Raw genomic sequence first — 8,732 nt, forward strand, 5'->3', positions numbered from 1 at the left:
CTAGTCCACGGTGCCCTTGGTGATGTGCTCGAGCTCGGCGAACTCGAGGCCGTCGAGCTGGGCGAACATGTGGTGCTTCTTCGCCGTCGCCTCGACCTTGGGCGGCTTCCGCTCGACGTAGGCGGGGCTCGGGAGGACGTGGTGGGCCCAGCAGTGCATGGCGAATTTCTCCGGGTCGATCTTCACGCGGTTCGACTCGTTCGTGTCCGCCCGGTCCTGGACGGCCGCGAAGAGCGTCGCGACGGCGAGCTCCGAGACCGCGGCCGCGCCCGGCAGGTCCGGGAAGAAGCGCTTGAAGTCGTCGAAGGTGAGGCGCCCGTCGACGGAGAGCCAGTTGGCGAGCTCCGTCCGGAGGAAGGCCTGCGTCTGGGCCGCGGCCCTGAAGACCGCGTCGAGCAGCAGCTCGAGCGCGTCCTCGACGTCGAGCGCGGGCACGGGGTGGTCGCCCGCGTCCTTGATGCTCTTCTTCCCCCGCTCGGCGACCTTGCGAATCTTCAGGAACAGGTCGTACATCGTCTCCTCGTCGAGCCAGGGCCGCGCGAGCGCCGCGAGCGGCGACGTCCACGTCGTCGGGTCCTCGGCGACGACCCGCTTGTCGTAGCCCACGAGCGCGACGACGACGTCCTGGAGCGGCACGAGGTGGCCCTCGACCGTGTCCGCGTGGGGCGCCGCCAGCACCGCGGCGATGCCCTTGGGGTGGCCTAAAATCGACCGCAGGAAGACGATGTAGCACTCCGCGAGCATCGGCGCGTAGCACTTCTCCGCGCGCGGCGTGAGCCCCAAGATGTCGGAGAACTGGCGGAAGCGCCGCACGCGCAGGAGCTTCGACCCCTTCTTGCCCCGGCGCCCGTCGGCCTGCTGGGCGAAGTAGGTGACGACGTGGAGCGTGTGGAGCAGCTCGTGGAGCCGCGACACGCCGAGCGCGGCGCCGAAGTGGATCACGTGCCAGTTCGCCAGGTAGGCCGCGAGGCTCGGCTTCGGCCGGTGCTTCCACTTGGCGACGGCCTCCGTCGCCGCGTCCTGGACGGCCTTGTCCTCGACGACCTGGTTCACGCGGCTCAGCACCTGCGCGAGCGTCACGGGCGGCGGCGGCTTCACCTTGCCGCCCTTTTGTAATTTTGCGAACATGTCGAGGACGGGGCTGCAGCCGGCGACCTTGGCGTGGCCGTAGGCGACGGGCTTCTTGTCCACGCGCCGCTTCTTGCGCTTGCGGTACGCGCGCCAGTTCTTCTGGATGATCCGCGCCTGGCGCTCGTACTTGGGCCGCACCAACCCCGCGAAGACCGCGTCCGGGTCCTGGTCGAACTCGCGCTCGTCGCCCGCCTGGACGTGGGGCGACGACGCGCAGTGGGCGAGGTACTCCGTCGTGTCGCGCTTGGCCCGCGCGCCGGGGGACTCGTAGACGAACAGGCGCCGCCGGAGCTTCGCGCGCAACAACATGTCGGGCTCCTTGGGCAGCGTGAGGTCGTCGAAGGCGAGCTCGCCCGTCGTCGGCACCTTGTCGCCCGTCTCCGTGCGCCAGGACTCGGGCAGCGACCAGTTCTCGACCCACTTGGACGCCGCGCCGAGCTGGGGCCGGTAGAAGCCCCAGCGGAGGTCCGAGCCCTCGTAGTACGCGAGGACCGCGGCGACGCGCGCGAGGCCCCGGTGGTCGTCGCGCCCGAGGTCCAGCGCGAGCCAGGGCCCGCCCGACGCGACCTGGGCGTCCTCGCAGGGCTCCACGGGCGGCGGCCGCACGACCGCGAAGCACCCCAAACGCGCGGTGATCGTCCGCCGCAGCGTCGCCGTCAGGCACGGCAGCACGTCGCGCGCGAAGCGGCCCGGGTCCACGAGCCGCGGATACAGGGCGTGGACGACGTCCGCGGCCTTGGCCTCGTCGACGGGGTGCCGCAGGCCGTCGTAGTTCGGCGCCGTGCGCCCGCCGTCGCCCGCGTACGTCGCCATGACGTAGGCGAGCTGGCCCGACGTGAGGGCCACGTCCGCGAAGTGGAGCCGCAGCGACAGGAGCTCGTCCTCGCCGTGGGGGTCGCGGACCGCGGCGTCCTGGGCCGACACGGGGAGCAGGTCCGACGTGCACGGCGTCCGGTGCAGCGTCACGGGGTGCGCGCGGAAGTGCTCGCGCGCGGTCGCCTCGAGGTCGCCGATGGCGCAGCGGTCGTTGCGGTCGAAGCGCCGGATCAGCGCGCGCTTCAGGTCGCCCTGGGACTCGATGCCCAGGTGGCGGTCCAGCAGGTCCTTCAACTTGACGACGCCGTCGTCGCGCTTCCGCACGGCGACGAGGCGCGCGAGCGCGTCGCGGCTCACGATCTTCGACCGCACGCCCCGGCCCAGCGTCAGCTTCCACATCTTGCTGCTCTTGACGAGCGACGACGGCGTCGCGGGCTTGGACGGCGACTTGGGCGGCGACGCGGGCGGCTCGGGCGCCGCGGGCTTCTCCGGCGAGGCCTTCTTGGACGCGCCCTTCTTCTTCTTGCCGCCCTTCTTCTTCTTCTTCTTCTTCGCGGCCTTCTTGCCGTCCTCCGGGGCGGCCGCCTCGGCGGCGGCGTCGGCCGCGGGCGCGGGCGCCGTCGGCGGCTCCTTCGGCGGCGCCTTCGGCGGCGCCTTCGGCTTCTCCTCCCCGGCGCCCTTCTTGCCCTTCCGGCCCTTCTTGGCGCCCTTCTTCTGGGCGGCCTCCAACCTCCGCTTCGCCTCGCGGACCCGCTTCGTCGTCGCCCACATGCGCTGGATCGACGCGACGACGGCGGATCGGCTCGGCTCCTCGAGCCACGCGGGCTCCGGGCGCGCGCGGTCGTAGGTCGACGCGCGCTCCGCGTTCTTCGCGTGGTCGATCAAAACATCATCATCCATGGCGAAGGCGCGGACGAGGCGCCGGCAGGGCGTCGGCAGGTCCGCGTTCGACGCGCGGTGGACGACGTCGCGCGGCGCCAAGGTCGCGTGCGCCGCGTCCGGCCGCGCGGACGACGACACGTCGAAGGTCAGCGCGCCGCCCTTGAGCACGGCCCCCAGTTCGACGTCGCGGCCGCGGAGGAGCGCGCGCAACAGCGGCGCGACGTCGCGCGGCCGCGGCGTGTCCTTGGCCATCGTGTTCTTGCCCCGCGTGAGCGCCTCGGCGCGCGCCCGCTTGGCCGGGTCGTCGGGGCGGAAGCTGACGTTGCGGATGCGCTCGTGGAGGCCGCAGCCGCGCACCTCCAGCGCGACGCGTTTCTCCGACGCGACCCTCTCTAGAACCGCCCGGAGCGCGAGCTTGTGCGTCGCCAGGCTCAGGTCCAGCGCGTAGCGCCCGTTCGGCGCGCCGATGAGGGGCCCGTAGGCCGGCCCCAGGGCCCGCGCGAGCGCGCGCTGCGACGCGCGCGCGGGCGCGTAGGCCCGGATCAATCGCGCGGACGCGTCGACGTCGACGACGCGCGGCAGCAGCACCGTCAGCAGGTGCACCAAATCGCTCAGGGGCCGCTCCTTGAGCTCGTCGTCGTGGCCGTAGATCTCGCACAAATTCGGCGGCTGCGGGTCGTGGCCGAGGCGCTGGAGCAGCTTCTCGACCTGCCGCGTCGTCAGGAACGGCGCGTGCTGCAGCAGGTGCGCCGGCTTCGCGCCCACGAGCGCCCGTAAAGCGTCGAAGCCCGTCTCCGTCGGGCAGGCTAGTAAGCTCGGCTGCCGCGGCGCGTAGGCCAATTTGAAGCGCATCGTGCCCGTCCGCGGCACGACGAACGCGCGGTCGCCGAGCGGCGCCGCGTTCGGGTTCGTCTTCAGGAACAGTTCGTTCGCCGGATCCTCCAAATCTAGTTTCAGGTAGGGCGGGCTCGGCGCGTGGCCGCCCCGCGACGCGCACAGGCTCCCGCTCCGCGTGTGCCCCACGGACGGCATCGCGCCGCGCGTCAGCTTCACGGGCAGCCACGTCCGCTCGCGCTCGTCGCGGCGCTCGTTGCCCGACGCGGCCATGCGGCACCACTCCAGGCTCTCGAAGCGCAGCGCGTTATCGCGCGCCACGGCCCGCAGCGCGTTGCGCAAGGCCACGCCGACGTCCGGCGCCGTCGTCGCGGGGTCGAGCGGCACCTCCGCGGCGTCGTCGATCGCGCCGGCGTCGTCCGGGTCGTAGGTCGGCGGCACGGACCCGTCGCTCGGCACGTCCGCGTCGACGGCGCAGTCGTCCATGTCCAGCGCCAGGGGCCGCGCCTCGAAGACGCCGCCGCCGTCCTCGAGGGCCGCGGCGCGCAGCAGCGCGCGCGCGCCGAACGCGCCGAGGCGATTCGACGCGAGGTCCAGCAGCTCCAGCCGCGGCGCGTCCGCGGCGCGCCGCCGGACCAGGTCCCCCAGGAGATGCGCCCCCCGCGGGCCCACGCCGTTGCCCCGCAGCTTCAGCGCCACGAAGTTCGACGGCTCGGGCGAAAAGTCCGCCGCCGCGAGGATCGCGACGACGCCGCCGTCGCCGAAGCTGTTGTACGACGCGTCCAGCACCTCCAGGTTCGGGCACACGGACACGAGCACGCGCAGCTCGTCGGCGACGTGCAGCCGGTTCCACGACAGGTCCAGGACGCGCAGCGCCAGCCCCAGGTTCCCGTTCGTGAGCCCCCGGGGTCGCTCGACGACGGCCTCGACGGGCGCCTCGGCCACGACCTCGTGCTTGCGCAGCTGCTTGAACTTGCCCGCCTTCCAGAGCGTCATGGCGAAGCGCTTCGCGTCCGTCAGCACCAAATCCTGCTCCTCGAGCTCGTCGACGCCGAGCGCCTCCTTGAACAGTTCGAGCTTCTCGGCCTTGGACGCGGCCTCGCCCTCCACCGTGCCGTCGCCGGGCCCCATGTCGAAGTCGTCCAGGATCAGGTCGAAGGCGTACCAGTCGACCTTGCCCTTGGCGTGCTCCTCGTCCTCGAAGCGCTGCACGAGCTTCTCCTGGGCCGACGCCGCGCACTCGAACGCGAAGTCGAGCGCCAGCTCCAGGACGTCGTCGAGCGTCGCGTCGCCCTCGTCGCTCAGCGCGTCGGCGCGCAGCCAGAGCGTCCGCAGCAGGTCGTCGAAGGCCAGGCGCTTGAAGAGGGGCGCGTCCCAGGTCGCCGCGTCCTTCGTCGCGTCCTTCCCGAAGAGCGCGGTCCGCACGTCCGCGGCGGTCATGCGGCAGCCCCGGGGCTTCTCCTTGACGCGCTCCTTGTCCGGCGCCGGCGCGCCCGCGGGCGTCGGGACCACGTCCAGCAAGACGTCCAGCGCGCGCCCGCGGCCGTCGAGCGCCCGGCGGAGCACGGACACGTAGACGTCCGCGACGAGCGGCGCGTAGAGCCCGCTCCGGTCCCGCGACAGCCCGACGACGTCGGAGAACTGGCGCAGCCGCCGCAGCTTCACGGACGTGCTCCGCGCCCGGGCCTCCGGCCCGCTCAGCCGCAGGATGCGCAGCACGTGCTTGAGCGTGCTCAACAGGTGGGTATAGGCGCGGTTCGCCTTCTTGCCGGACCCGTACTGGACGAGGTGCCAGTAGGGCAGGAACGCGGCGAAGTCGACGCGGAACGTCTTCTTGTCGCGCTCGAGCTTGCGCTCGTAGGACGCCTCGGCGAAGATGCGGTCCGCGAGGAGCTGGGAGGTCCGTTCGCGCGCCTCCTGCGTCGTCATCGACTCCTTCTCCTTGTGCCGCCGGCGCCGCGCGTCGTCGTCGTCGTCGTCGTCGTCGCTCTCCGGCGCGGCCTTGGCCTCGGCGAGCTTGACGAGCACGGGCGACAGGCCGAGCGCGGCCCCGACGTCCGCGCCGCCGAAGCCGCTCACGAACGTGCGGCGGTCGCCGCCCGTGTCGCGCCGCTCCGCGGCGGCCATCGACGACCGCCGGCGGAACCGCGCGAGCGTCGGCGCGCCCGCGGAGACGCGGACGGCCTTGCGCGCGCCGCCGTCCGCGCGCCGGGGCGCGGGCGCGGCGGCCCCCGCGGGCGCGCCGGCGACGCCGCTGTAGGCGTCGTAGGCCCGGACGCCGTCGTCGTCGACGAAGCGCGTGAGGTCGTTGCGCGACACGTCCAAGATCTGGAGCGCGGACTGCCAGGGCCGCAGCAGCGCCGCCGGCAGGCCCCGCGCGTCGAGGAGCTTCGCCCGGGCGAGCTGCAGGTCCACGAGGGGGCAGCCCTCGGCGCCGACGAACGCGACGATTCGCCGCATCGCGCCGTCGCTGACGTCGTTCGCCGACAGGCGCAGGACCTCGAGGGACGCGCGGCGCAGGCACGCGGCCAGGAGCCGCGCGCACGAGCCGCTCTCCAAACCGTTCGCGCGGCAGTCGAGCTGCGTCACGGGCGGCGCCGCGTCGCCGCCCAGCGCGTGGACGAGCGCCTCGCTGCGCCGCGGGCCGAGGCCCGCGTGGGGCACGAGGACGTGGCCGTCGCCCACGAGCGCCTCGACGGCGTAGGGCCGCGGCTGCGACGCCGCGGCGGTGCCGTAGTCGCCCGCGCCCAGCGCGTCGATGGTCCGGCCGACGAGGCGGCCGACGACGACGGACCGCGGGCTCCGCGTCGCGTCGTCGCGCGACGCGTCGACGACGAAGGGGTCCGCCGAGTCCAGGGACCGCGGCGACCGGTCGCCTTGCGAGGCGCGGTCCGCCTCGACGTCCCGCGCGTGGTCCAGCGCGAGCGCGCGCCGCGCGTCCGCGCGCCGCGCCGACTCGGGCGGCGGCGACGCGGGCAGCTTCGCGTCCTCGGCGGCGTAGTCCTTGGCCGCGTGGCGCTTGATGCGCGCGACGCGCTTCGACGACGCGACGAGCGCCTTGGCGTTGCGCGTCGCCGTCGCGAGCGCGGCCTCGCGCCGGTCCCGGAGGCTCGAGCTCGCCGTCGGCCGCAGGAGCCGCGACCCGCCGCCGCCGCCCTTGCCGAGGCGCGCCGCCGCCGCCGCGCCGCCGCCGCGCGCGGCGCGCAGCGGCGCCAGCAGCGCGTCGGCCGAGGCGCTCGTCGCCATCTTCCGCGGGAGCACCTGGACCTGGCTGCGGCGCAGATGCCAGGCCAAATCGCGCGTGCCCACGAGCGCTGCTGCCCGCTCCTGGTGTGATTTGCGTTTCGCTGCGAGCGCGGCATCGCTCTGCGACTTGAGCAGGCGGCGGCGGCCGCGATCTGGGTCCCTCGCGGGCTGCGGCGGGCCCATCATCGTATTGCCATTAGCGCTGCAGCGTCTAAGCTGACGTTCAACGAGCAGCCTCACAATTGGTGGCTCCAGTTTAGGCTTCGGGCTGCTCACTATCGTCGCGGCCGTCCCCGTCGCGCGCAACCTTCGGGGCCCTTCTCGCCGATGGCCCAATTCGGCGGCGGTCCCGGCGGGATGCCACCGGGGGTGCCCCCCGGCGCGGAGGTGCCGGAAGATAACGACCAGCGCGGCGCCGGCGTTTCCGCGCCCGCTGCGGCCGGCGAGGTTAGCGCGCGCCCACCCCTGCGCAGGCACGTGCGGCAGATGCAGGCGTTCCTCAAGAAGTTCTGGAAGGAGCAGAGCATCGACATGGAGCAGCTGGAGATCACGTCGGAGCAGAGCTTCAAGACGCACAACGACCTGCCGCTCGCGCGGATCAAGCGCATCATGAAGTCCGACGAGGACGTGCGCATGATCTCGGCGCGCGCCCGCGTCAAGTCCACGCGCTGCCCTTTCGCCGCACACAGTAGCGCGCAGGCCGAGGCGCCCGTGCTCTTCGCCAAGGCCTGCGAGCTCTTCATCCTCGAGCTCACGCTGCGGTCGTGGTGCTACTCGGAGCAGTCGAAGCGCGTTCACCCGGCGTCTCACATGATTCGGGATGCTGCGCGACCGCCGGCGGACGCGCGACTCGTCGATGCGCGCGCCGAACGATTCGAGGGGACTCATGCGCGCGGATGAACAGGCGCAAGACGCTGCAGAAGGAGGACATCAGTGCCGCGATCCACAAGACGGAGAACTTCGACTTCCTCGTCGACAGCGTCGGCCGCTCCGCGCCGCCGCCGCCGCCGCAGCCCTGACCGCCCGCGCCGACGTGTCCATACGCCTCCTCCTCCTTGTTTCGCCGCGCCCCCGCGTCCCGCCGGCGTCGCCCGCCTCGTACTAGTCGTAACTGTCTGTGCCCCCCTATATTTCGATGCGAACTGTTATACCTCGACCTCCGTTTTCGCGGGCTGGCTCACGACGGTTTCGGTCGCGGCGGCGTCCGGCGCGGCCGGCAGCGCGGCCTCCTCGTCGCAGGAGCAGAGCGACGCGGCGACGCCGGGCTGCGGCGCGGCGCGCAGGTGCGCGACCCAGGATCGAAATTTGCCGCTGGTGCCCTCGCAGAGCTCGAGGGCCTCGGCGTCCGCGCCGGCGAGGAGCCGCTCGCCGACGAGTTCGCGCGCGAGGATCCGCTCGCGCATGTCCGCGTCCTCGGGAAAGTGCTCTTTGACGAAGGCCGCGAACTTCTCCGGCGTGTCGCAGTCCCGGACGAGCTCCTGCCGCGAGAAGTTGGCGTAGGACGAGGCGACGGAGCCCATGCTCTGTAGCGGATCGCGGCGCGTCCTGGCGCGGTGTTCGGCGGCTTTTTCTTGTCGGCGCGATCGATGCACGTCCTGCCGCGACTGTTGGCGTGCGCTTGGCGTGCGCGCGGCGGCGGAACGGCGCGCGCGGCCGAGGTCAACACTGGCGCTTGACGCGTTGGTGAGCCGAGTTGGGAGCCGCCTCGGCGCCAGCCTCGTGGGCGCCCGCGCGCGCGCCGCGGCCCAGCCTCCCAGCTCTAAAAAGCTCGCAGAGAGAAGCATGGCTGCCCAGCTGCAAGAATACCGCTGCGCCGCCTGCGG

General features: G+C 73.0%; 2 protein-coding genes across 2 annotated transcripts; one reads left to right on the plus strand and one right to left on the minus strand.

Moving 5' to 3' along the window:
• On the minus strand, positions 1 to 6,909 carry AURANDRAFT_64083 (hypothetical protein; the record flags this gene model as incomplete). The annotated part of the gene is made up of 1 exon (XM_009038915.1): positions 1 to 6,909. The coding sequence occupies one exon, from the start codon at positions 6,907 to 6,909 to the stop codon at positions 1 to 3; it is 6,909 nt and encodes a 2,302-aa protein (XP_009037163.1).
• A 531-nt stretch (positions 6,910 to 7,440) lies between these two features.
• On the plus strand, positions 7,441 to 7,928 carry AURANDRAFT_26154 (hypothetical protein; the record flags this gene model as incomplete). Its single annotated transcript, XM_009038631.1, has 3 exons — positions 7,441 to 7,563; positions 7,609 to 7,701; positions 7,821 to 7,928. 3 exons carry the CDS (start codon positions 7,441 to 7,443, stop codon positions 7,926 to 7,928), a joined length of 324 nt encoding a protein of 107 aa, XP_009036879.1.
• Positions 7,929 to 8,732: the final 804 nt, after the last annotated feature.

The sequence above is a fragment of the Aureococcus anophagefferens genome, assembly GCF_000186865.1.
Source record: "Aureococcus anophagefferens unplaced genomic scaffold AURANscaffold_9, whole genome shotgun sequence".
NCBI lineage: Eukaryota > Pelagophyceae > Pelagomonadales > Pelagomonadaceae > Aureococcus > Aureococcus anophagefferens.